This window comes from Opisthocomus hoazin, chromosome 8 (genome assembly GCF_030867145.1).
Source record: "Opisthocomus hoazin isolate bOpiHoa1 chromosome 8, bOpiHoa1.hap1, whole genome shotgun sequence".
Taxonomy (NCBI): Eukaryota; Metazoa; Chordata; class Aves; order Opisthocomiformes; family Opisthocomidae; genus Opisthocomus; species Opisthocomus hoazin.
The window spans coordinates 46,014,303-46,041,807 of record NC_134421.1 but is presented as its reverse complement, the minus strand read 5'-3'; the positions used below and the strand labels follow the sequence as shown (position 1 = coordinate 46,041,807).

The 27,505-nt window shown below is 51.5% G+C and overlaps 1 protein-coding gene across 1 annotated transcript; it reads left to right on the top strand.

Moving 5' to 3' along the window:
* Positions 1-5,970: 5,970 nt before the first annotated feature.
* WNT2 (Wnt family member 2) lies at positions 5,971-24,637 on the top strand. The gene is made up of 5 exons (XM_075428275.1): positions 5,971-6,050; positions 7,154-7,377; positions 11,297-11,574; positions 14,482-14,746; positions 24,408-24,637. The coding sequence occupies exons 1-5, from the start codon at positions 5,971-5,973 to the stop codon at positions 24,635-24,637; spliced, it is 1,077 nt and encodes a 358-aa protein (XP_075284390.1).
* Positions 24,638-27,505: the final 2,868 nt, after the last annotated feature.

Below are 27,505 nucleotides of genomic sequence, written 5' to 3'. Positions count from 1 at the left end.
TTAAACTAACAAGACGCATATCACAAAAGGAAGAATCTATAGAAATGGAAAAATACGTGGAAATACAAAAATCTGTAAAGTACAGTTTTAGCTGTTTGTCATACACATGGAACCTTGTATGTACACAGCACTCCTTCTCTGATACAATTCAGATGCAGTTGCCCAGTGATGGGATGGCTCACAAGTATGACTTTGACACATAACATCTTTTGGGGTTTTTTTTTTCAGTGACTGACAGTGTTGGGTTGGATTTTTTGTTTTGGGTGTGGAGGGGGAGTGGGCAGGCATTTTGTTCAGACTATGTTTCCAACATGTACTTTCACTTTAGTTAAATGGAATTATTTCGTCCACTGCTAAGATTTCTGCGATACTGCCCCTGAAGAGATTCTGTTACTTAGTCTCACTATTCCTTCTCCACTTCAGTGAAAACTGGCATTAGCAAAGCCACTTCAAAGGACACTGAAAGTAGCTTGCGTTTCAGAAGGTGTTTTTCCTACCACTAGTAGATCTTGCCATTTGAGACAGTAACAAAAAACTCAAATTTATTTTTTTCTGTGAATTCGAGGAAAAGATCCACTTTATATGGAGGCCTTTTAAGCTAACCTTGAAGGTCTCACAGCCGAATAGGAAATCTTCTCCAGGAAAGTTTTATCAGAATTGAATTACGTTATAGGTATAACAATGTGAATGATGCCATCAGTGTAAAATACCTGTGAGGGGAAAAAATAATGTGTGATACTTACAGATAATGTCTTCTAGTTTGAGAGTTACAATAAAACATTCTTTGCAGAAATGAGTCAAAGATCTGAAGGCTTGGAACACATTTGGGAGGAGCTGGTCCTGCTAAGTTATCTTATGGATCACCCATTTCGGATGCTTATAATCATGACTGCAGACAGACGTGTGGACAGCATTTGGGTTAAACATAGCCTTTCTGCCAGCAGCATCCTTTGTGTGGTGCACTGTTCAAGAGTAGTGTTCAAAGTGGCATAAACCATGCAGGAGAAGCAAGGGTCTTGGAATAACCGTTTTGAGCTGTCTTACTAATTGATCGATCATGAACTGTGTTGCACAAGTAGGGTATGTTAAGAGCCAAGTAAACAAAGGTTATATTAACCTCCCATATCATAAAAAAATTGTATTTTCCTCTTCAGATTCCAGACTCGAGCTTAAACAATGAATTTCAAGGTCCTTTATTCACTTTCATGTTGTTCCAGTGCCTCTTTCAAGTTCTCAGTGTGAGAAGATATCACAAGATGGCTGTGATAGGGCAGGAAGCGAAGAAAGAGATTCCTTCAACATCTGGCCCTTGAGCTGCACTGCCAAAATCCTCACCCCCACCAGCACCCAGTAAGGGAGTCTTCAGATGAAAATGTCCCTGCTGAGAGGCCTCCTTCTGTAAGTCATCAAATTAAAGTCATTATCCCAGAACAGTAAGGATACAATGATTTGCACATCTATGAGGGGATTGGAAGAAAATGCTAAAGAGCTTTGCATGCATTAAGCAGGTAAGCTGCGCAGCCCTGTGAGGTATTGTTCTCCTCTGACAGTAGTGCAAATCGAGCTGCGGGAGGATTGGCTTGGACCCCGGGCCAAATCCTGCGGATAGGTAGCTGCTTAAAGATGCAGCAGGGCTCCTGCTTGCCATCCCATTGGGCACCAAACTTCTCTTGGTACAGACGGATCTTCATGCAATGGCCTTTTCTGAATCTTCAGGCAGTTGGGTAAGATGAGGGCCTTGGGTCATCCCATGGGGATCTGAAAGAATCTAAAGAATTTTTATTTCTAATTCGTCGTGTCCGAGATAAATGGCAGGTTGTGTGTGTTGTGTCTCTCTTCCTGTGCTTTGGGATTTGGCCCGCTCTGTTTACTGTGTGGAGTACCTGGCCTGTCAGTAAGGTACTGCCCAGTTATTCCTGTTGGGTACCAGTTGCATATAGTAGACTAATTTGGGGTATGTGCATTCTTAAACTGGGAAAGAGTGAGCTTTTTTATTACATTCTCCACTGACTTAGAGAAGTGCTGTGTTTGGTTTTTCTTCTTTTGCTTCATCCAGCTGCCTTGTTGCAGACAAGACTTAAGCCTGAGCTTGTGCAGTTTATTCTTTTTCCTCTTGCCATCTTCGAGGCCCTTCAGGTGTTCCCCAAAGCTGTAACTTGCTCATAAGTGTGAGCAGGTGTTTGCTTGCGTTTGCTTTGTTCCAGCAGTTCTGCAAAAGCTGCAGGTGATCTCTCCCAAATAAAGCTTCTGTGATACTAGTGAAGTACTGCAAATGTTGCTTTGGGCCCTATGTGGTGGAAGATTTTGAGTCTTCAGCCTTGCTAGAGGAGTCTCTTTCCAGATAAATTGTATAAATCCATGTTACCCTGTGTCGGGGAAGGGCGGCTAAGCGATCCATGGCTTGTCTGTGTTAGTTGTTTGCTTCCTCGCGCGCTGTTCTGACATTCATATGGGAGTAATCCTTCTGCACAGGTACAAAGCCTTGAAGGTCTAGCAGGCATTGCAACTGCAGGTTTCTGCTTTTGAAGACTTCTACTGTCATTTCTTTGTTCTGGCGGCATGGGGAAAATGTATGTGGGGAAGTTGATATTTCGCTATTCTAGAAATAGGAATTTCCAGGTAACGGGGCTCTGTATTTTACAGGCCAGAAATGGTCTGCAGTGAGGTATGAAATGGGGTATTACTGGCATTGAATGAATAACGCTAAATAGCTCTTAAATTACTTTTAGTTTTTATTCTGATTCAAATGGTGTAGTTCCATGTAGTATAGAGCCGTAGTCCCTCTAAGTGGAACTTGCAGGGATCCCTCTGGAAGGATTTTTGGTTCTTTTAAGCTGTGCCGCTGGCTGTGATATGGGAAGATGCCTTCTGCTTGAAGGTTTGGCGGGATTTTTTTCTTAGTAATTATTATGCTCAGATGAGCCTTCTGTGCCTTCAGCTTTTCTGCAGTCTTTATATGAAGGTAGAAATACAGGTTTAACTACATAATTTTCACTATTGTATTGAAAAACCTCAGCTCAGTCCCATAAGGTATGTATTCAAAGAACTGGGCGTTTGGCATTCCTGGCTGCTCCGCCGTCACCTGCAGTGCACGTGGCATCATTTGTTGGCTGGGTGAGAAAGCGTCTGTGCGTGATACTCGTCTCTGCGGAGCCGTGTCAGGAGCAGCACCGCGTCAGCTGCGGGGCGAGGGTGTGATCCTGCTCCGCTCCCCAGCACTGGGGAGGCTGCGTCCTGAGTGCTGGGTCCGGTCCTGGGCTCCCCAGTACGCGAGGGACACAGACGCTCTGGAGTGAGTCCAGTGAAGAGCTGTGAAGGTGTTGGAGGGCTTGGAGCGTGAGCTACGTGGAGAGGCTGAGAGAGCTGGGGTTGTTCAGCCTGGGGAAGAGAAGGCTCTGAGGCATCTTACCCGTGTGTGTGAATACACGGGGGGGCAGTGAAGGAGCTGGGACCTTCCCAGTGGTGCCCGGGGACAGGCCAAGAGGCGATGGGCACAAACTGAGATGTAGGAAATTCCATTTAGCCATAAGGGGAAAAAATTTATCCCGTGTCAGACACCAGAGCAGGTTTCCCAGGGAGGTGTTTGTGTCCTTGGAGGTGCCCAGAACTGGGCCCGTCCCTGAGGAACCTGCTGGCTGACCCTGCTCCGAGCAGGGGACTGGGCTGAAGGAGGGCCCCCACAGCCCCTCCCAGCCTCACCACTGCTGCCGTTCTGCACGGCAGTGGAGAGGGGTTGATGGAGAGAATTCACCGATGGTGAATTCATGTGGGGCCAGCACAGAGCGTAGTGCTCGGAGAAGGGATCTGGGCAGAAACAAAGCTGGAGTGCAGATGTGGTAAATGACTTTTCCAGAGAGGAAGGGGCAACATTCACCAGCCGCTGGTGTGCTTGCCTCAGGTAGAGGAGCTCCCGTTGGCACAGAGGGATGTCTCAGAAAAACCAAATGGCTCAATGTGTTCCTGCAAACCTGCACAGGCTGGCAGCGGAGGGGGCTGTACCTGCTGCTCAGGGGGGTCTCAAATACTGCTGGAACTGCTGTCCTCTCCCTGCCATTTCTCTCCCGTGCTAATTGATCCAAGGTGTATCTCTTAAGCTTCGGAAACTGAAGTTGGGCAGCAGCTGAAAATTGGAGTGTGTTGTTTCACACTGATAGTACCTTGTCAAGTAGAGGTTGAATGCTCATCTGTGGCTTGTAAGACCTGTTGAGTCAGTAACTGGGACTGTCGTTGCCTCTGGAGAAGGCATAATGTGCTCCAAGCTTCAGTTGCCCTTAACCCAAAGTCTTTGCAGCAAAAAGCTTTTTGGGGAGGTAGGTGGCTGGCTGGTTGGTTTCTGCGGGGGTGTTTGGGGTTGTTGGTTTTTTTTTTTTGAAAGTGAAAGTGAGAAGTGGGTGAGTGTTGCCACCTCAAAAGTTGATACAACTCTGCCTTTTGCATTTTCTTTCTGAAACGCTACATGCTCACGCCTGGTTGTATGTCTGTGACCTCAAGAAGTCCCACCGAGGGACAGCGTGGAACACCAGTGCCTTCTCTGCACACAGTCGTGTTGTGTTTTGTTGCCTGAAGAACAGATCTCAAAGGGTGCTTTGTAGCTCGCTTTCCTAGGATTTGCGCCTGGGCTTGACAGCTGAAGGAATCTCCTAGGAACACAGACTGTGCAGTCCCGAAGCTGCTTACCAGCCTCCAGAGTTTACGGCAGCCGCGGAGGGCTGGCTTTGAAGTGGGGCATCTCCATCTTGTTAATGATGGTTTGTTGTCTGGAGTAGCTGTTGTCCTGTATTTGCCCTGTAGGGATGACAGTGGTTTAAAAGTTGCCAAATTCCTTGTTCTGGAATTTGCTTCTTTGGCAACGGTCAGCCCCGGGGAAGCGAAGTCGGACTGCTTCACCTGGAAGCCTTGATTTGTGGGAAGCAGTGCCGGTGCCGCCGTGCGTGGGCGGGTGCCGGGACAGTGCTGGTGTGGAGGGACAGGGCACCTGTCCTGGTGGCCTGGAGTTCAAGGGCAGCCGCTGTCTGCTGCGTTTGCTTGGGGTGAGATGTGGCTGCTTAAAACTGGTTTGCTGGAGCCGTTCTGCTGGCGCGCTCTGGTTGTGACCTGTGATGGGTGAAGAAGCTGTCGCGAGTGGTGTTCCCAGCGGTGGGAAGGGAGAACGGGGCGCTGCAGAGCGGACCTTCTTGGGATCCCGAGGCGGGGGAATTCTCGTCGCCCTGGGGGGAGGGGGAGGGGGGGGAGACCTGCTCCCTGAAGGGCTCCTCTGAGGACCGGTGCCGCACGGGCGGAGAGGAAAGGGTGGGCTGAGGAGGGGGGAACGCGGTGGGGTGAGGCGGGCTGTCGGGCGTGCGCAGCAGCGGGAGAGCGCGTTTTGCCCACGCGTGGGTGCGGGGGCCGGGCAGGGGCTGCGGGCAGTCCGCGGCCCCGGTGGGAGCGGGCGCGCCGGGAGCGAGCGCCGTGCCCAGGGAGGGGTTGCTGGAGAGCGCCTGGCTCCCCGGGCTCGCCCGCCCGCCCGGTCGGAGGTGTTACCTCCTCCTCTCCCCCCAGTGTCTCTTGACATCATTTCATCCATCAGAGTTTCGGAGGGGGAAAAAAAAAAAAAGCCACAACCCAACCCAAGCCGAAGCGGAACCCACCCAGCCTGCACGCAGCCCACGCCGGCCCCTCAGTCCCGCTGTGACCGCGGGGAAGAGCCGGGTCGGGGCGAGGATGTGGGGCGGGAGCGGGGCCGCGCCCCTCGGCCCGGAGGGCTTGGTGCGGGGAGACGCGAGGGGAGCGCGGGGCGATGCGCCCGCCGGCATCCCACGTACCCCGGGGGGGGACCGGTAGACCCTGCGGCCGTGCGTGGGGACGCGGAGGAGCCCGGCCCGCAGGGGAGAGCAGCCCTCGGGGTGCGTTTGCTGCCGCCGGCCGCTCCTGCCCCATGGGACTTCTGCCGCCCGCCGCGACGGACCTGATGCGGACCGGAGCCTTTCTAACATGAGCTTTCTCTCCGGGCTCTGGTGGTCTCTTCCCCTGGTCTTGGCCTGGGCGACCCCACCGGTCACCTCCTCATGGTGGTAAGCTGCGCCGTCCCGGGAATTGTTATTTGCTCTTGGGGAAGGTGGGGTCGGATTAATTGTAAATTAGCGGGGGTGGGGGGGTGGTTCTCCCTCGCCGTCGCGCACAAGCGGAGCTCGCTGCCGCCAGCAGCCCCGGTCCGGAGGAACCCGGCCTGAAAGTCGGCTGGGGGAGACGGGCTCGGCCTTCCCCCCGGGCCTCCTCCCAGCAGCTGCAAGCGCTGAGCGGGGCGAGGGGGCGGCGGCCGGCCCTGCGCGCCCCGACGGCCCGGGGAACCGGCGGCGGCGGGGGTGTGATCATCGTCATCATCATTATTATTATTCTTCCTCGCTCCAAAGCTTCCTCTCGCAGACTGGAAGCGCAGAGGGTCGGCAGCCCCGCGGGTCCCGACACACCGCGACAGTCGATGGCGCCCCGGCGAGCTGCGAGACGCGGAGGGGGGGCGGTTAGAAGGGAAGCCCCAGCCCGCCCTCAAAGCGGGGGACCGAAGCCCAGGCTGGCGGGCCGTGGCGAGGAAGGGGGGTTAAACCGCCCCTGGGAGAGCGGGGAGCGCATCTCGCCCCGGCGCTGGCGGACGCGGGGCCGAAGCCCGGGTCGTCAGGCAGAGCGTGTTTCGATGCAACGACTGTCCGTGTCCGCAGCCCTATGAACGTTATTTATTGCGGTGGCTCTTTGTCACGTTGCCTTTCAACCGCCGCTGAAATACGTGTATTTTTTGGAAGTCACGGCTTTAACGATTTCGTGATCGTATAAAGTAATGAAAACACAAGAAAAGGAGGTTTTTTTCCCGCTTGATCCCTTCAGAAGACACCTATAGCGGTTTGGGTTTCATAAAAGGTACCTTGCGAAACATTTCAGGGCTAATAGAGACCATCTGGATACGGGTGATGACGTAATTTAATTTTTGTCGAGGGTGGGTTGGTTGGGGTTTTGTTTTTTTTTTTTTTTCCAAGTGCTGCACGGGGCTGTGACAGCGGGGTTCGGGGCTCTCCTAACGGCTCCGCACTCTCGGGACGTTAAAGGGCTTCTCCCCGAAAGGCGCAGGCGGCCGCGGCCCCGGGTCCCGCTGCCCCCCGCCGCTGCCCTTCCCCTTCCCCCGCAGGTACATGGGCGCCGTGGGCTCTTCCCGGGTGATGTGCGACAACGTGCCGGGCCTGGTGAGCCGCCAGCGGCAGCTGTGCCGGCGGCACCCCGACGCCATGCTCTCCATCGGCCGCGGCGTGGCCGCCTGGACCGCCGAGTGCCAGCACCAGTTCCGCCGGCACCGCTGGGACTGCAACGCGCTGGAGCGGGGGCAGCGCCTGCTGGGCCGCGTCCTGCTGCGCAGTGAGTCCCGGGGGCGGGGCCTGGACGCGGGGGCGGGGCCTGGCCGCGGGAGGCGGGGTCTTACCGGGCGTTGCGGCGCCCCCCCGCGGGCTGAGGGTAAAAGGGGGTTTTAGGGGGTCGGCGTGAGGGGGGCGGAGGGGACTGGGAACACCGGGAGGGCAACGGCAAGTGGCGGGCCCCGCTCCTGCTACCCTTCCCCGGTCCCCAGAGAGGGCGAAGCTTCGTCTGGCGTCCAGGAAGGGGAAACGCGAAGCCACCCCCGGGTCCCACCCTCAGCGGAATGGCACCCAGGGTGACCAGAAAGCGCCGCGTTGCCTCAAAACCTCTGTGGGAGCAGAAGGGCACGGGCGAGGTTCCGCAGGCCAGCTTCGGCGTCTGAGGGGCTCCAACCGCTCTTTTTTTTTTTTTTTGATGCATAACAGACTCCAAAATCCCAGAATCACAGTATGTTCAGGGTTGGAAGGGACCTCTGTGGGTCATCCAGTCCAACCCTCCTGCCGAAGCAGGGTCACCTACAGCAGGCTGCACAGGACCTTGTCCAGGCGGGTCTTGAATATCTCCAGAGAAGGAGACTCCACAACCTCCCTGGGCAGCCTGTTCCAGTGTTCCGTCACCCTCAGAGGGAAGAAGTTCTTCCTCATGTTCAGGTGGAACTTCCTGTGCCTCAGTTTGTGCCCATTGCCCCTTGTCCTGTTGGTGGGCACCACTGAAAAGAGTCTGGCCAAGTCTGGCCAAAATCACAAATTAAGGGCTGCAGGGAAATCGAGGTGCCAGCGTGCAGCAGTTGGGCAGAGGGCTTTCCGGCACAGCCCACCCTATCTGGGGACACCAGTGCTCTGTGGGGGCTGAAAGGGGCAGCCCAGGTCTGAGCAGGGTCCCAGCACGCCGGGACGGCCGATGACAACCCCTTCCACAGGCTGGTTCCCATGGGAGCGTTGCCCCAGGGCCCTCCAGGCCCTCAGGCCCCTGCCCCGGGGCGGGCAGCCATTCCCTTAGGTCAGGCTCCGGGAGAGACGCGAGCAGCGACGCACTGTCTTCTGCCAACCCTCAGCAGCTGAGGATGACGATGTGCTTTCCGCCCTGAGGGAGTGACATGAAGCAGGGAAGTTGTTGCCATCTCAGTGTGGGACTGAGGCATTTAGTGAGTCTTCAGACAGCTTATGTGGTCCTTCTGACTCCGAGAAGCAGCTGGGATCTGTTGCCGTGCCGGGATGTCCCTGCCCAAGTGATAAAAGCGCTGAGATTCTTCCAAGCTGCAGCTTCTCTCGCCAAACATCACACCTGGGCACGCAGCTGTGGCCGGCCCTGCCCTGGCACTTGTGTCCCTGGGATGTCCCCAGCACCGTTCCAGTGCCTGCGAGGAGAGGAGGAGGGAAGCGTCCCCGGGGCCATCGCCGCAGTGGTGGGGATGGGGAGGAGGACAGGAGGCACTGGGCAGGCGGCCCCGAGCGGGGGGATTTGACCTGCGGGGCATCGCTCCGTGCCGGGCTCCGGTGCTGCTGAGTGGTTGGCTCCCGTAACCGGCTGCGTGTTCCCTCAGCAATTATTTGTGAGTAACCGGTAACTTCAGCCATCAACCCAAACTTTTGGTGAGGTTTAGTCTGATGTTCAGGATAACACGTCTGGCAGAACATGGTCTAATTCTGATGAGGCTGTTTCATTAGAATAAAGTAAAAATGCAGTTTTTCCAAAAGTGAAGTTTTCACTGTTGGCTCACGGGGGAGAGTCCAGGCGTCAGGCTTCTGAGCCCTACGCCGAGCCTGATCAGGCAGCGATTGCGACGGGAAATGCAGCTTGGTATTGCTCTAATTTGAAATGAAATGGTTTTGATTAGTCTAATAAATTCAGATTAAGGCCAAGTGCAAGGTCCTGCACATGGGTCGGGGCAATCCCAAACACAAATACAGGCTGGGCAGAGAATGGCTCAAGAGCAGCCCTGGGGAGAAGGACTTGGGGGTACTGGTGGACAAGAAGCTCAACATGAGCCAGCAATGTGCATTCACAGCCCAGAAAGTCAACTGTATCCTGGGCTGCATCAAAAGCAGCATGGCCAGCAGGTCGAGGGAGGGGATTCTGCCCCTCGACTCTGCTCTCGTGAGACCCCACCTGGAGTCCTGTGTCCAGCTCTGGAGCCCCCAATGGAAGAAGGACATGGATGTGTTGGAGCAGGTCCAGAGGAGGGCCATGAAGATGATCCCGAGGGCTGGAGCACCTCTCCTACGAGGACAGGCTGAGGGAGCTGGGGCTGTTCAGCCTGGAGAAGAGAAGGCTGCGGGGTGACCTTATAGCAGCCTGCCAGTACCTGAAGGGGCCCTACAGGAAGGATGGAGAGGGACTTTTCACAAGGGCACGTAGTGCTAGGACAAGGGGGAACGGCTGTAAACTAAAAGAGGGCAGATTTAGATTAGATATTAGGAAGAAATTCTTCATCATGAGGGTTGTGAGGCACTGGAACAGGTTGCCCAGAGAAGCTGTGGCTGTCCCCTCCCTGGAAGTGTTCGAGGCCAGGTTGGATGGGGCTCTGAGCAACCTGGTCTAGTGGAAGGTGTCCCTGCCCATGGCAGGGGGGTTGGAACCAGATGATCTTTAAGGTCCCTTCCAACCCAAACCAGTCTGTGATTCTATGACATCAAGTGTTTCTTTTTAATTACCACTTTGAAAAGTTTTGATGTTTCTGAAGATGTTTTCTCAGAAATAAGTCTTCAAAAGAGCGTGATTTCTCACAAGCCGTGGTATCTCCCGTCTGATTTTGAAGGCAACGAAGGGAAGGCAGGGTTCACCCAGTCCTTTTGTGAGCTCGTAGTTGCCATTTGCCGAAGGCTTGCAGAGCACGTGGAAGTCCAGGGCCCATTCCTATTTGAAACAGCTAGATGCTACTGGAATATAAATACTAAATAGTAAGTACTATGGTGTAATGCTGCCCCTACAACAAAGTCACAGATAGCATTCCCTCTTTGGGGTCCTACTTCACCGCGCTTCAGGTTTGCAGGTCCCCTGCATGGGTCTCTCTCACTGCTGGTGGCCCTAGGTACTGCACAAAAATCTGCTGCTCGCTCTTCCTATGCTAAAAACCTTCCAACGTGTGAGAATATCCCATTACCAGAAATAGGGCCGTGCCAGTATAACATAGCTCTGTATGCTAAATCACTACATTTTAAAATAAACTTTAACAATTATTTTATGAAAGTATGTACCCGACAGCCTGAGAGTAGGCATAGTCTAGAAACGCAGATAATCTCTGGTGTGATAAAGTAGCTTCGTTAAGAGAAGGGGAGACTGCCCGAGCAGCTGGCGTGGGGAAGTCACAGCTGCCCACCCAAATCCTGCCTCAGGCATGATGCAAGCAGTGCCACTGATTCAGGGCTTGGCTCTGGGCAGAAAACCTAATTTTAATTTGTTTTCAGAAAGTGACACCCAAGATTTCTCCCTACCGCCTTTTAAGCAGGAAAGTTTATTCCAAGTGCTTCGAAGAGGAAAAGCCAGTTTCTAAAGTTATTTGTAGTGGTTTAGCAACGTGCATGTTGTTCCAGTGTCCCTATTTAACAATTTCTTAAACCTATCTATCTCTGAGATAGCACTTCATTTATTTTTCTAAATCGATGAAACATGTTAGAAATACCAGCTGTCCCGTTTGCCTATCTGTGCAAAACAACTGATCCGTGAAAGTATATTAATCAATATCAGAAGCAAAGGTTTAATGTTTTCCAACTCTAACACTATATTGATGAGCTTTTACCAGGGAGGGGTCCAAGTTGAGGCCATGACTAATTCTGGCTCCAGGGAACGTGTATTTGTGTGATTTCAGCCCAGTTTTATCTTTTGCTCAGCAGGAAAAAAGGCCAGGCTAACGGGCTGGAGTGAGGACCGCCGCTCGAACGAACCGCCCCAACAATTTTTAAAGCGTCTTCTTTTGTTTCAGGTAGTCGGGAATCTGCTTTTGTACACGCCATCTCCTCCGCTGGAGTTGTTTTTGCCATCACCAGGGCATGCAGCCAAGGGGAGCTGAAATCCTGCTCCTGCGATCCCAAGAAGAAAGGCTCTGCCAAGGACACCAAGGGCCACTTCGACTGGGGTGGCTGCAGCGATAACATTGACTACGGCGTTAAATTTGCCAGAGCCTTCGTGGACGCCAAGGAACGGAAAGGAAAAGACGCGAGAGCGCTGATGAACCTTCACAACAACAGAGCTGGAAGGAAGGTGGGTCACCACCCAGCAGATGCCTGGAGGTGCTCTCAGTGAGCCCTGACGGGCCTGGGGCAGGGGACGGCTGCCCTTGGTGATGGGTCTCTGCAGTTGGGAAGAGGCACAGAGTGAGCGGGAGCCTGAGGTTCTGTTTCTGTCTCCCTCGGAGGTGCGGCGTGGCGGACATCTCCAAACGGGCTGAGAGCAGCTGCTTCCCCGTGCTCCCATCCGAGCCAGCTAGCTCAGTGGCTCCTGCTGTGGGAAGCTAAGCCCGAGCCCAAGTCCTTGCAGGATCAGTTTGGATGGAGGTTTTGTTTTGAGCCTAATCCGTAGATGTGGAGGAGTGTTACTTTTGGTTAATACAGAATGGAAATTCTGAGGGGAGGCTGAAGACCACACAGAAGAACAGGCTTGACTATTACAGAGCAAATTCAAAATAGCGTTGGAGAAAAAAAAACCCCATCCTGTCCATTGCTGTATGTATGTATGTGGCAAACCTAAACAAAATGAGCAGAGAGAGAATACAATTACTTCACTTTTCTAGAAAATAAATCCAAAGTACACGTCACTTTAAAAGGCGTTGGCCTTTTGGGGCATGATATGCCCTAAACAAACCCCCTTTCCAAACACTGCAGGAAAACACCATTCCTGAATTCCAACAACAAGAGTCTCTGCCTTTTTATGGCGGGTGAGGAGTTGCCGGGCGTGTTGCCCACTGCTGGTGCAAGGGCTGAGGAATACACGCACTGACATTTTGTGATGGCAGCTGTAAATAGTAAGAACAGCGCATGAAACTGGAATACGTGGTTTCATTATCCAAAACATATTCAAAATTTGCTGCATCCATGACACCTGAAATAATACGGAAAAATATTCTGTAGTGCTAGACCAAGCACTTCTGAAGTGTTTCTTAGAGACTTCTTGTTTCTTGTCTTTGGTTTTCCTTCACTTACGTTCAGTAGGAAGTAAATTGTGCATACGTGGATCTTTTTGTATTGAAAAGTTCCCTTTGTAAACTGTGAAGTTGTTCTATATTAACTAGCCCTTATTAGAAGAAAAGATCCGATCTGAATGAATTGTACTGCAAGTAGATGATTTTTCTGCTAGATATTTCTCCTTCAGCATCTTTCCTCTACCTGTTTATTACCGGCAAGTGTAATTTATATGTAATACAGACAGACGAGGCTATTCAGATGAGTGATCTGCATATGCAGTACTATGGCTCGATTTATGTTACTGCCCAAAAGAGACTGCAGTCTACAACACAAGCAAAGGCTTTATAGGGGTGAATTAGCTCCATGCTGGGGAGTGTTTCCGTAAAAGTTCAGTATCTTAGTAAGTTTAAAAAAAATACATAGGTCAAATAAGAGATCTTAGTAAGCAGGTGGGTTTTTTAGAAAAAGATCAAGCGACTTCAATAAATGTATTTGATTAAAATTAGTGAACACGATCTCATATGGTCTAGGACCTGCTTTACAGACGGGTGCAGTTTTGTAGCCATGCTGCAGTAGCACAGGTTTAGCTTGGCAGGGGTGTCACGACCTCAGCCCGCCCACAAGCCTGGCGTTCGGATCTGGGTGAGACTGGCTGTGCCCTTGGCTTTTTCTCACCCTCAAAGGGGGTGTTGATAGGTGTCTTTTAAAACTAGACTATTCAGATTTTACTCATTAAAAAATACATAGAAGAAATATTTATAGAATTCCCATAGGAATCATACAAAATAGTATGCTGTGTATCAGTGTAGGAACTTCACTGACAAAGAAAAAAAAAGTCCTGCATTCCTATGTGCTTCTTCCACTCTTCTAGCAAGTTGTTTTAAACATAGAAGTAGTTAAACTGATTTCTACTCAGATAACTAAAACCAAGCATCTGCTTAAATCCCAGTTTTGTGACAGTACCGTTGGCAAGGAAGTGGGGCTGTGGGAATGTCAGTGGCTTCTTTGGAGCAGCCATATCGTTTACAAATTGGAAAGAAAATTAAAAGTCCTTTGGTTTTTATAACACATTCTTGCTTTATTACTGTTTGACCGAAAAATGCTGCCCCGCTGTGCATCAGTCTCACTTCTAATCACGGAGCTTTCCTCTCTCTTGCCTCCTCCCATGATGCTGTTCCTCTTGTACAAATTCTAAAATGTTCATAATCCAAGAACCCTTACGGCATAATACTTATAGATCAAATATCCATGTCTTCAGAATTAAGAATTAATTATTTATTGTATATGAACCCATCTGTCGTTCTCCAGCATCATACAGATAGCTTAAATGTCTGAGATGAAGCTGCAATTTCTTTAATAACATCCAGTCGTTAAATTAATGGTGAAGGTGATCTCTCCAGTGTGAGGTAATGAAGGTCTTATTCTAAAATGTTTGTTAAAAGGTTTATAAGCGTTTTAAAAATACTGTATTTTACAATTTTTCATAGGTCTGATGCATATGCTTCGCACAGCCTCTGCAAAACCATTTTAAGATTAAATGCCTGTGAATTTCTAGGCAATATTTGAAACACGATTCGGGGCAAAGGGCAACTTTGTGAAGGTGACCTAGGGAGGGTCAGCGAGGCGATGCTGGAACGATGGGGAGAAGGGGGTGCCTTCGCCTACCAAGGGGCTGAGGGACTCTGCCTATTTCCAAGATCGTTCCCTCCTGCCCAGTCTCCGTCCTGGCGTCACGGACCGTCTGGACGCTGGTGATGGCTGGCAGGAGCTGGGACAGCCAGCTGGGTTGCGCACCCCATTGGGTCGAGTGACCAGAGCGGCCCAACCGTGTGGGGATGACTTGATGCTACCAGTGGGTGTCACTACAGACCGTGGTTTGGGGACCCCACGGCACGCCTGGCATCGCAGGACCCCTGGGGAAGGGCTGGGGAGCACCGACTGCACTTTGTTTCACCTCTGTGTGTTGTTTTTCCGCGTTTCCCAACAGGCCGTGAAGCGGTTTCTGAAACAGGAGTGCAAATGTCACGGCGTGAGTGGATCGTGCACCCTGAGGACCTGTTGGCTGGCCATGGCAGACTTTCGGAGAACGGGAGATTATCTGTGGAAGAAATACAACGGAGCAATTCAGGTGGTCATGAATCAAGATGGCACGGGTTTCACCGTGGCTAATAAGAGGTTTAAGAAGCCAACTAAGAATGACCTGGTATACTTCGAAAGCTCTCCAGACTACTGTATCAGGGACAGGGATGTAGGTAAGCCTCCATCGTTACACGTGAATGGTTTTATTTCAGACACTTGTAATTGGAAGGTCAAAAATTATCATTATTATTAAGTGTGTGTGCATGTATATATATATATATGTATAAATCTATGCATGTAACCAGTTGGAAACAGGCAGGAAGGTGTTTTGAAAGGACAGCTCTGTACAAGAACAATAGCTCTTCGATGTCCCTAGGTGTATGACAGCCAGTTGTTCTGACACAATTCAGCGATGCTGTGGAGCCCTGGAGACTCTGCAAGGCCAAAGCTGCTTTTAGGACAAGCTGGAGTTACACTCTGTAGGCAGGACCGTACCGCACACCGTCACAGACATGCTTGTATCCCACAGCTCGCTCCAGAGCTGCCAGATGTAGCTGCTGCAGCCCCAAGCCCCGTGATGTCCCTCAGATACCACCTCCTGTCGCACTGCTTCTCGTCATGCTGCCATGCTGCTGCTGCAGACTCCCAGGAGACCGGTGTCCTCCTTCGTCTGCGCGTTCCCCACCGCTGGCTGTGGACCGTGGACCCCCTGGGCGTAGACACAGCTCTCCCCGCCGGTGACGCAGGAGGCGCGGCAGCTTGGTGCGGGCCGTGCTTGCACCAGTCAGCGCAGATCTCGGCGACGTGGTGCAAGGCGGTGGGGGGGATGTGCAGGTGGACAGCAGCATGGAGGTCGGTGGGGCGCAGCGCGCGACGTTGAGCGACATGACTGTTTGTTCCTCGTTAGGAGACAGTGTTGGATCCGCTCACGATATCCATCACATTTTCTTCAGAGTCCTGCCGGCCCCGGCGGGGAGAGGCGCAGTTTCAGGGCTGCTGTGAACACTGGGTTTTTCTGCCCTCGGAGATGTCGGTAGAGGCACGCTGAACAGCGTTCCAGGATTCAAGGCACTGCCAAGCAACCGGAATGCTGCTAACAGCTCCTCACCTGTGCGTAGTATGTCCTGATGTGGCAATTAAAAACTAGCGACTAGAAAACCAGAGATTTGGAAAAGAGACCCAGACTGAGTAATGTATGAAAGATGTTGTGGAACTAATTAATAGGTTGTGTAACATACCAGATTGCACCCGGTATGAGATATCCCTAAGTAGCTGGACAGCAATGCAGCTCAGCTCTTTCTGGCACTGCTGCATATTTACAATCCAAGTTTACTTGGACTAAGCATTGCAAAACAACCGTACTTAAATAAGAACAATATGTGAACTCCTGGTCGTGTACTATTGACTTTAGTGAACCCAGAATTTCATCCAGGACGCTTATGTTGTGTGGTGTTTCTGGTTAGTTGAGTAGTGAATTTTGAATGTTATTTATGGCTTTCGCAGGTGACGCTTATTACCTGCACGAGCACATATTGTTCCTCGAGTAGGGACCGATACTGTGAAGTCTAACACTTCAATCCAAGTGAGCAACTGGGCGTGCCGCGGCATTGTGCGGAGACTGGCTTTGCAGACTAGGGTTTAGTCAAAACTTTATTTCTTGAAGTCGCCTCGTTCACTATAAAACTCATTATTTTTCCCCCCCAAAAAGGAGAGCCCATACGCAACCGCTTTGTGTATCAAAAAAGCCGTGTACTAAGCCGAATCTCATCTGTCAGTCTTGTTATCGTGGAGGAGAGCGGGCACTTTTCACTGCGGTGTATCCCGCCGCTTGCCTGAGGCTGTCAGGCCTGCCCGGAGACGGCAGAGTCCAACGCGTGCTGAGGCTCAGCTCAAGACAAGGCTGCGGGTGAGGTGGTGTTTCTTTGCTGCCCAGAATGCAGAGAATGTGGCTGTTTGGGAGAGCACATTTTTGGCAAGTTGCAGCAAGCCTTTAACGGGAAGCAGGGTGCCCTGCTGCTCGCGTGGAGCGAAGCAAGAGTCAGGTGAACAAAAACTGAGCTGGCTTTGAGAGAGGTAATTTCAGCAGCTGAGCATTTTTTCTTTATTCCCTTTGGTTTGCCCTGTTGAGCACTCCAGAGCGTCAGCCCTCCTGAATGACTGGAAATGAAATGAGATTATGGAAATCTGAGTTTGGAAATAGGTGGGGAGCATCTCAGCGTCAGCTGAATCTCATGCCAGAGAGCTTTAATATGTCCTTCAGTACAGTTCTGCCTTTCATCCTCCGGGGAATTCAAGCAATTTAGTGCTTCAGGAAAAAAAAGAAGAAAACTGTATCTGGCAATTGGTTCGTGTTGGGACTGAACAAAGGATTCCCAGAGCAAACCTTATGAAGTGTCACGACTTGCCCAGGAGTCAGCTTCACAAACGGTAAAATGACCAAGCCAGTGTCCTCTGTGGCCTGGGCATGCCAACGCAGATGAACCAGTTATTTAAAGGTGCTCAGGGGCTGTATCGTCAGCGGCCAACCCAACAAACCACGTACCTCGCCTTCTGCCATCGGAGCTTTTAGCACGGGCTCTGCTCTCTGGTGGCGGCCAGCGACCGGAGGGTGCTGGGACCGGGTGCACCCCACTGGGTCTGGCAGTCTGTCCGGGGCAGGCAGCCGGGCATACGTACATGGATCACCTCAGCAATGTGAAAAATGTGGTATTACTATTTTTTTTCCTAGAAGGAAAAGAGTAATTATTGCTTTCAGGAGAGATACAGCATGTGGAAATCACAAAGAGCAACTCCATAGCAAGAGGACCCAGTAACCTGACCACCTCTGCTCCAGCATTACGGTTCCACAACTTTTAGAAAAGGATCAAGGGAGGATTTTCAGAATTGTTCAGAATTCACTTAACCCTGCTCGCATGGATGCTGAAATAATTTTTAGATGCAATTTTTTACTCATAATTTGATAGAAACAGAAGCAGGACATCCCAGAGGGCTTTTGAAAATTCTGTCGTGAACTTACAAATTTTGCCATGCTTTGCATGGTCTTCCCTTATGTTCTGATAGATTTCCAGCTCCCCAAACCAATACAGGCACACCCAGGACTGCAGAGGGAGAAGCCTGTTCGAAATGACGGAGCTGTGCAGGGAACTAAAGTGATGGCTGCACAAGTGGCAGTCCTGCTGTCACACGTACGATCTTACCCTGAACGCGTTACTTCATTCTCCAAAATGCCCTGAAAAACCCTCTTGCTTGTCTGCATGTGAGCTTCTGTCAGAAGCATTTTAAGTTTTCAAAGATTGGTATTTGACCATCCGTGGAGGCTGGGCTGACTGAAAGCTGTCACAAGTTTACCGTGTTTTGGTTGTAGTGGTGGACAAGCAGAGACTGCCTTAGGCATGAAGAGATGAGCAGATGTAGCGTGGGCATGGCCAGCTCGCTGGCCGGGCCTTTGTTACAGGCCGCTGCTGTTCATACAGACTATTAAAGCAGTGTAATGTCTTCCTTCTAAATGTTTTAGAACAGGTTTATGCAAAATTAATTTGTACAGAGCAACGAAAAGACGTAAGCGGTGTTTGGGTGAAGGCCCTTCCCAGAGGGAGACCCCCACCAAAGGGTGCAGAGCTTGCTGAGCTCAGCCATGTGCACTGAGGTGGTGCACGTGAGCAGGGAGGCTGCGTCCCCAAGTGTGGACACCGCAGTGGAGGTGGTGGGCGAGCAGCAGGATGGCGTCGGTGAGGGCGTGTTGACTGTTCTGGTAGCAATGAGGCTTTGGCCATGCGGAGGTGGTGGCAGAGCAGGGGCAGATGGTGTTTACATGTAGATGGTCTCGAGCTGCTGCAGCAGGTCCTCAAGACCTGCTGCAAACCCATGTGTCGTGTGCTTCAGGTCACCTGTAGGTTTCTGCTGACACTCACATGGTCCCGGTCTGGGCGCTGTCAAAGCCAGCGTCGCTGCCTCTGCCTTTGAGTGGGGTGGGGTCACGTACCCGGGCTGTGGTGGCCATCTCCTGTGTCCCCAGCAGGCAGACAGGGTGCGGCGGCTGTGTCTGAGGAGCCTCCGCACCTGGTCTTCTGGTGGAAAGTACTGTGGAGATGCACGTGCAGTGCTACAGGCAGCACCCTGGAGCTGCATGTTGGGTGATAAGCCATATGCCCAGGGTGACCTGCTTTGGGTCCTTCACGGGATTCTTTTCGTGTTAATTTATTTCCCCTGCTGCCCCATGTAAGCCATTTGCTGCGTTTTTGAGGTGAATGGGGCCAAGTCCAGAATGAAGGAAAAATGTGACATTAAAGTGTAGCCTGCAAAGTATTGGTGTTGGGCAAGATGTGTTAGTACTTGAGGTATGTAACCCATGGAGTGAAATCAATCTTGATCTATGTCAAAAACTGCTTGCTGAGGTTAGCCACACACAGGCAGTCCCTGTGCCCCTTCTTGGTCCGTATCTCCCAACCTACACGCTGCAGACGCGTTGGGTGCAGTCCCAGCCCCACGCAAGCTGAGGGGGAGCTTGCGATGACTTCCATCAGGGCAGCTCTCCTCCCAGCCCCGTCTGGCAAGGGAGCAGCGCGGTCACCCTGGGAGCCTCTGGGAGCGGAGAGGCTGTGACGGCTACCAGTGGCCGTGGAAATTAGAGCGAGACACGTGTTTGCTCTAACCCGAAGCTGGACGAGCTGTTTTTATCAGCAGGTTGCTGTCTCTTGGTTGCTGGCCTGGGACATCCCAGCCCCTCTGGACAAGGCTGCCTCCGGCGTGTGCTGCCTGTCCTCTCCAGCACCTACCGAGGTGTTGTACATGAAACACGTGAATGCTGCTTTGTTTGAAAAGTAGCTTCAGAGCTACTTTTCTGTGAAGGTTTCCTTTTTTTTTCCCCCAACTGCTTGTGTGGAAACTAGTTTACTGTTATTGCGGATTTCACTGCTTATTTTCTTTTTTCAGGTGAAAGTCAAATAATGAACTTTCTTGCTTGAAGCCAGATTTTTAATCAATAGAAATATAGGTGGAATTCTCACATTATAAAGAATAAATTCATTGTAGTGCTTTAGGAACAGGAGAAAAAGATTTTTCAACATACCACATGTTTGCTTAAGAAAACAACTCTGCAAAGCAAGGAGAAAGGGTTTGACGCACAGGCCATGAAGCTGGCAGCGTTAAAAGCGGTGGCTGTTTCGGCAGGTATAGTGTGGTGCGTCAGCATGGCAATTCCCAAACTTGAACTAAAAACAAAGAGGCTGCATGAAAGCTTTTTACAAGTTAGAACATACTCCTGCCTCTTAAGTGATGAGGAGGTGCCTCACAGGTAGCAGGCAAAGCTCGGAAAACCCTGCCTTAGTTTGTTCACTGTCTTCTGCTGTCTCCAGCCCCCGGGCGTGTGAGAGCCCCTGAGGAGCGCGGTGACCTGCCCGGCTGCTCACTGCCAGTGACTGCTCATTCTCTTTCTCACGAGAGAAGCTGCAAAGATACTGAAGATGCTGTTTGAACCTTTAAAAAATGTTGGGTTTGCTCAGAAATTACGCCTTCTATGAGCCTGTTTTCTCTTTTCTCATTCTGTGGATGATTTAGTCTCCTCTCCCAGTGGCACAGTAAATGTTGGTGGTGTATTGTGGGCAGTATCAGGTGATAGCGGCATCTGACCAGCTGTTAGCGGCTGGAATAATTTGGCTTTTGAAGTCAGCAGCCGGTCAGGATGCCCCGTTGTGTGGCAGTGGCACAGCGAGGGCTGTCCAGTGTCCAGCTCACTTCACCCAAACCGCGCTCAGAGAGCAAAGCACCAGCTGGTTTGAAATCGATCCCAAACCAGGGCTGTTGGAGGTTATCGTCCTAGGCCTCTTTCTCATCTGAGCAGAGAGTTGAGGACAGGGCCCTAGGAGAGCGGTTGTTCAGTTCTGTTTTGCGCAGCCTGGGATGTGACGGATGTTGCTGTGGGCTGGCACAAGCGCCAGCGCTTGCACGGCATCGCGGATGGAGGAGAAGATGGTAGTGGGGAAGCAGGGTTTCATTTGCTTTCTGCCACAGGCTTCCCACGGGACCACAGGCGGATCATGCAGCTCTGCATCCTCCTGAGTCCTTGGCCTTGCCAAGATTCGGGGGAAGTCCCTCTCCCCCAGTGCAGAGCAATTCCTGAAAAAAGGATCCGGGAAAGGCCTTTTGGCGTTGCTGCTTTGCCTGTCGGGCAGGTTGCCCTGGTGCAGCTGGCCTTGCAGGGAGAGCTGCGTGGCAGAGGGCTTGCTGGGGGGGGGGGAGGGGGGAGGTGGCTGTGGGGGTTGTTGCTGGTGGTGCCTCTCCTCCTCCTCCTCCCCGGGACCCCCTGCGCCGGGATTCAGGTGCAGGGACAGGAGACCGGGAGTGGCTGCTGGTTCCTGGCGCAGGGCATGCCCGACGCGATGCACCACTGGTTTTTGTGTCAAGGTGAGGCGCTCTGCAAGCAGCAGCGCCTGGCTTTACGCTGTTGTTCAGCCGTAGGAAGCTGTGCAGAGCGCTGGTCCGTGGGCAGTGGCAGGAGCAGGCTCGGACCCCGGGGAGGTCTGGGCTTTGCCAGGCTGCAGGTGCCGGAGCCCACCTCTGGCTCCGTCCAGCATGTCTTCTCCTCCCTCTGCCTTCTCCATGGGCCCCAATGGAATGCACCCACGAGTGCTGAGGGAGCTGGCGGATGTCATTGCTGAGCCACTCTCCATCATCTTTGAGAGGTCCTGGAGGACAGGAGAGGTGCCCGAGGACTGGAGAAAGGCCGATGTCACGCCAATCTTCAAAAAGGGCAAGAAGGAGGACCCAGGGAACTACAGGCCGGTCAGCCTCACCTCCATCCCAGGAAAGGTGATGGAACAGCTTATCCTGGAGGCCATCATCAAGCAAGTGGAAGAAAAGAAGGTTATCAGGAGTAGTCAGCATGGATTCACCAAGGGGAAATCATGCTTGACCAATCTAATACCCTTCTACGATGACATGACTGGCTGGGTAGACAAAGGGAGAGCCGTGGATGTTGTCTACCTCGACTTCAGCAAGGCTTTCGACACAGTCTCCCATGATATCCTCCTAGGGAAGCTCAGGAAGTACGGGCTGGATGAGTGGTCGGTGGGGTGGATTGAGAACTGGCTGAATGGCAGAACTCAGAGTGTTGTCATCAGCGGCGCTGAGTCTAGTTGGAGGCTGGTAACTAGTGGTGTCCCTCAGGGGTCAGTACTGGGCCCAGTCTTGTTCAACTTCTTCATCAACGACCTGGATGAAGAGTTAGAGTGTACCCTCAGCAAGTTTGCTGATGACACCAAACTGGGAGGTGTGGTGGATACACCAGCAGGCTGTGCTGCCATTCAGCGTGACCTGGACAAGCTGGAAAGTTGGGCAGAGAGGAACCTGATGAGGTTCAACAAAGGCAAATGCAGGGTCCTGCACCTGGGGAGGAACAACCCCATGCATCAGTACAGGCTTGGGGTGGACCTGCTTGAGAGCAGCTCTGCGGAGAGGGACCTGGGTGTCCTAGTGGACGACAGGTTAACCATGAGCCAGCAGTGTGCCCTGGCTGCCAAGAAAGCCAATGGGATCCTGGGGTGCATTAGGAGGAGTGTGGGCAGCAGGTCGAGGGAGGTTCTCCTTCCCCTCTACACTGCCCTAGTGAGGCCCAATCTGGAGTACTCTGTCCAGTTCTGGGCTCCCCACTTCAAGAAAGATGAGGAGCTACTGGAGAGAGTCCAGTGGAGGGCTACAAGGATGGTGAGGGGACTGGAGCATCTCTCCTACGAGGAGAGGCTGAGGGAGCTGGGCTTATTCAGCCTGAAGAAGAGAAGTCTGAGAGGGGACCTTATAAATGCTTATAAATATCTGAAGGGTGGGTGTCAGGAGGATGGGGCCAAGCTCTTTTCAGTGGTGCCCAGCGACAGGACAAGGGGCAATGGGCACAAACTGAAGCACAGGAAGTTCCGTCTGAACATGAGGAAGAACTTCTTCCCTCTGAGGGTGACGGAGCACTGGAACAGGCTGCCCAGGGAGGTTGTGGAGTCTCCTTCTCTGGAGATATTCAAGACCCGCCTGGACAAGGTCCTCTACAACCTACTGTAGGTGACCCTGCTTCAGCAGGAGGGTTGGACTAGATGACCCACAGAGGTCCCTTCCAACCCCTACCATTCTGTGATTCTGTGATTCTCCGATTCTCCCTGCCTGGCTCTGCTGGGTCGGTGCCGCAGCACCTCTGTAGCTCAGCACACCCGAGCCGGGGCCAGCATCTCTACCATCAGCAGCAGCCGGCGAGCAGCTCCCGGGGCAGGCAGCCGGGGCCACCCAGTGCGTCTGGGGCGTAGGTGGCCATGCAACACCCTTCTTCTGCTCTGCCCCCAGTGGACCAGCCGTTTGATACTGAAGCTTCCCAGGTGTACATATCTACCCCTGACCCAAGGAGTATTTCGATGTTTAAATAAATACAGGAATATAGGCCACGGGAGAGAAGGCTGAGATGCCTTCTCGGGGCTGAAACGCTCCTCCAGGGCGGCAGTTGAAGCTGGTCCTGCCTTAGGTGCAAGAAGAGCAAAATTTCCCTGCACTGCGGCGAAGGGGCTTAAATCGTGTGTTGGGCACGTGAAAAACCGCAGTCTGAGAAGGTGGCTTTGCTCAGGTGCCTGAGACCGCTCGCTGCCACGGTGTCTGGGCCCAGGCCCGAGAAGACACGAAGTCTCCCTGGTGCTGGGGACAGTGGGGGACGGAGGAACAACAAACACTTGCACGTCATGGTGAAGTGCTCAGTAGAGCGGCGTGGTATGTACAACCTTACGGTACACCACAGGGTGGGGGAGAAAATTAGAATTTATGCAGCTTAGATTTTTCATAATTAGTGTCTAATACAGTTTAATTTTTATTAATTAAGATTGGTTTGCTAATTTGAATTAATGTCTGCATGTATTTTTTCTTTAAGAAGGTAAACCGTCCATGTTTGATGTACACACTTCATAAAATGTTTCCATAACATTTGATTTAATGACCACAGTCAATATTTAGGGAATCTCACTTTGGCCAAGAACAGACCAGAGCTATAACTGGGTCTAGGGAAAATGCCAGAACAATGTTCGTCTCACGGCTATACCTGCACTTGATTTATGATAGCAATACTTAAGAAATTAGGTGAATAGATGAGTATCCATGAAGTTTTCAGATGGATAATGATAATCTGTCAATAGCTGTCGTGTAGATCCCAACGTGTACCTTACGACAAGTTTGTATGAGACAAGCAGCAGCTCCCATGTGGTACAGTAACTGTCAGGGCTTAGAGATCCCTTCAAACAGCCATTTTGTGCCATGTGGAGATGGGCATTTCGGCATTTCAGCCGCTCCAGAGAGATTTTGAGAACGTGAAGATGTGGGGTATGTTCCCCTACCCCCTCCTTTTGTCCACAGCAGGCTGCAAATTAGTTTCTTCTAATCTCTATCGAAAGAGAAGAACCCTCAGTACTTACCCTGTGGAGATGAGAGATGGCACAGAGCAGCCGCACCTCACCTGCCACCCGAACTGGTGAACGTGGGGGCCGAGGGTGGACGCAGGGGGCCGTGGGTGGATGCTGCGGCGATGCCAAGCAGTTGGGGTGCTTCTGCGCCTGCATCTGCAGAGACTTGAGCCACTGGCAGCACGGCTGCTATGCCCGGTGCGCCCCTCACAGCCGCCGAATTCAGTGGTCTCCTCTTTCCCAGCCCTTTCCCCTGCAGAGCTCCGAGCAGCGGGCTCGATATATTGCATCCCAGCCGACGTGACATTGAAGGATCAAATGCATTGCAAATTATGGCTCCTATACCTATTTTCATATGCTTCCTGTCCTTCCTTAAAGTCCACCTCCTGACCTCTCCTGCGTTTCTCCTTTGCAGGGTCCCTCGGGACAGCCGGTCGGGTTTGTAACCAAACCTCCCGCGGCATGGACAGCTGCGAAGTGATGTGCTGCGGGAGAGGCTACGACACCTCCCGCGTCAGCAGAATGACAAAATGCGAGTGCAAATTCCACTGGTGTTGTGCTGTGCGCTGCCAGGACTGCCTAGAAGTGGTAGATATTCACACCTGCAAAGCGCCGAAGAGCGCTGGCTGGATCTCCCGGACTTGATGCACAGGCTACTGATGCTGGAGGACCGCGGCCTTCGCCCTTCCTGGGCCGTGCAGGGAATGCACCCAACATCATCTTTACTTCTGTGCCAGTTTTGCCTTTGTCTTCCGCTGCACGGAAGCTGCTGAGTAATTAATACAAACTCTGCAGCATTTACATCCCGTTTCTGCATGACAGCGCTGCTGCGGAGTTCTCTGCGCGTAAAACGATGCCGCTCTGGAAGGACGTACTCCTGCCGGGACTCTTCCAACCGAGACGCAGTTCTCCTCCGGACTCCTTGCGGCGATTCATTCCTGCCATCAGGAACTCAGCAAGACGCAAAGGTGGGGCATTTCGTACAAGGCCACCACCACAACTGCGCGGGCTGAGCTTGCTCGAGCGTCTTCCAAAGGATCTTGTGCTGGCCACTGTCGTGCCCTGGCTACTGCAGTGCTCAGGAGGCTGAGCACCGCCTGGCAGTGCCTCTGTGAGAGAAAATCTGGGGCCAGGCCGGGAGAAAGGCTTTACGGGAGGGGTGTTTGGCCATCCCCGGAGCGCTGGTGTTTGCAGTGAGGTGGCCACCTGAGGCCATCCCGGCCACCGTTAGCATGCTACGGCTGTCTGTGGGACAGAAAATGGCCCACAGCGAAATGCAAAGGAAACTGCAGGAGATGTGTTCAACCACAGCATTTTCATAAACTGTTAAAGAGTCAAAGCAAATGTCAGTTATACGTTTGTGAACACTTGCCTTAAAAGCTTTGGAAAGGTCATTAATATTATCTGCTGAGGTGTGTTGTGACCTGGAGGACAGAAGAGACGAGACTTGTTTCTCAGCCTGGTGAGAGCTGGGTGTAGGACACTCAACTACCTGAGGATAAGGGTTTTTCTTTTTCACTTACTGAATAAGCAGAGGAATGTCTGCAAAAAGCTGATGGAGAAGGAGACACCTTGTCTCAGTAATGAGCAGGTTTCTAAAGAAGCTATCAACTTCTATGTTCTTTTAATAAGTCTATTAAATGAATTCAGAATTATACTTTCCATTCAGATGGGGACTTCCAAGTGAGATTTTTCACTGATTACTTTCTGCACAAACTCACGCCTACGATCAAGGGCGCATTGGCCTCTGATGGAGGCAGTTACAGGTTGTGCCAGGTCACTGGCCTGGGATCGGGACAGAACAGTGAAGTCCTGGAACAATGCGCAGGCTCGCGAGGTCCAGAAATCGCAGCCGGGTCAGAGAGGGGCCAGCCGTCTCTCCTCAGAGCAGAGACCAGCAAATGAGCCAAGATGAAAGATGAGCCACTGAGTCTGATAAGGCTCTGGAAAAGCACCCATGAAGACAGGCAACGTAATGAAAACATAAAGCAGGAAAAGGAGGCTGAACAGCTGACAGAATTGTAGATGCGGGTAAAATCTCCATATGAAAATGAAAAAAGACTGGTGGAACCTTAGTGGGTACAAACAGTGCATGAAAAAGTAATATACAAGTAGCAGACCATGGCAATAAAGAGAGTACGCTGGTTATGTTTCTTTTTTTAAAAAAAAGAATATTTTAAAAGAATTGGGGTTTTTTTTTTTTGCATTCATTGGTCTTGAGAGAGCAGTCATTTACATCTGAAAGGCTTTGGAAAAAGTCTGTATCATTAAATAATGGGCAAGCCATCTGCAGCAGGCGCAGCTGGCATTAAAAGATTAGGAGGATCCAGAAAGGTATTTATTGGGACAATAAGATAACGTTTCAGTTACTGTAGATGGCATTAATGTCATGATCACAGCTAGAAGTAAGAATTATCATGCTTCTGGGTATAAACCAGCGCTGGCGGGAACAGCCCTGTCAGCGTGTTGGTGTCCAGTGTGCGCGCTGCACGCACACGCAGGTATGCACAGTCAGTTTGGAGGTTGTACTGTTGGCAATTTTGGCTCTGGGCTGGATAAGGAAAATTTCACACCTAATTGTATTTAAAGGTGAGTCCCAAGGAGAGTTTTTACTAGGACTTCATTGTGAAATTGAATCCGTGTGTAGTTCACATCTTGAGCAATATCACATTTCAAGCCTTAAAGAACTTAAAAGCAGTGTAATATTTTTAACTTTTTTTTTGTACCGGGTGTTTTGAAAGATTGAGGGACCCTTTGAGCAGCCTACAGATTCACCATGTAATAATGCAGAAAATATTTCAATGTTCTGTAAAAAAAGGAAGCCCCATTCTTAGAAGGGAACTTGTTCTAGGAAGTTTAATAGAAACTATTTCTTAACTCCTATCTTTTGGTTAACACGTCAGAAAACAAACCCACCTGAATTCTGCAGTCCCAGGTAAAGTGTTTTGCTGTCATTGTATTGAAGGCAGAACTTTCATTCCTCCTCCACCAAGGCAGGCCTCCTTGCTCCAGACGTGCCGCTAGTCTCAGGGGACTGTGGTTCCCCAAGGCTGGTCCTACCACGCAGACCAGGAAGACGGTGGCATCGAGTACCTTGGCCTTCTTGGGGTCCTTTGTCACCAGGTCCCCCACCCGCTGAGCAGTGGGCCCACCAAAGGTCCACACAGGAGGCTGGATTCTATGTTCCACACAAGTGCTGCATTAATCAGCTGCAACGCAACCTCCCGACCAAACCTGCTTCACCAGAGGAAAACCAGAATGTTTTGTGGCACAGCAAACGTGTAGCAGCTGAGCTGGCCAATTATTTGATTCCATTTTTTTGCTGTATTTATGAATTTTTTTAAAGAAAAGAGCTCAAGGTAAGCTTCTGACAGCTGTAAGCATTTCTGCCACTTCTTCCACGAAGAAAGCACTCCTGGGAGCTTTTGCTATTTCTTAGTGGGAAAAGACGCTCAGAGATGTAAATAGTGCTAGGAAAGGCACCGCCGTGACCTTCAGCTAATCAAATAAATT

What these genes read in the sequence shown, in the direction of transcription:
- WNT2 (XM_075428275.1), top strand. Translation starts at nt 5,971, where the DNA reads ATGAGCTTTCTCTCCGGGCTCTGGTGGTCTCTTCCCCTGGTCTTGGCC. An exon ending in CCGGTCACCTCCTCATGGTG is followed by an intron (nt 6,051 to 7,153) that starts GTAAGCTGCGCC and finishes CTTCCCCCGCAG; the next exon opens with GTACATGGGCGCCGTGGGCT. An exon ending in GGGCCGCGTCCTGCTGCGCA is followed by an intron (nt 7,378 to 11,296) that starts GTGAGTCCCGGG and finishes CTTTTGTTTCAG; the next exon opens with GTAGTCGGGAATCTGCTTTT.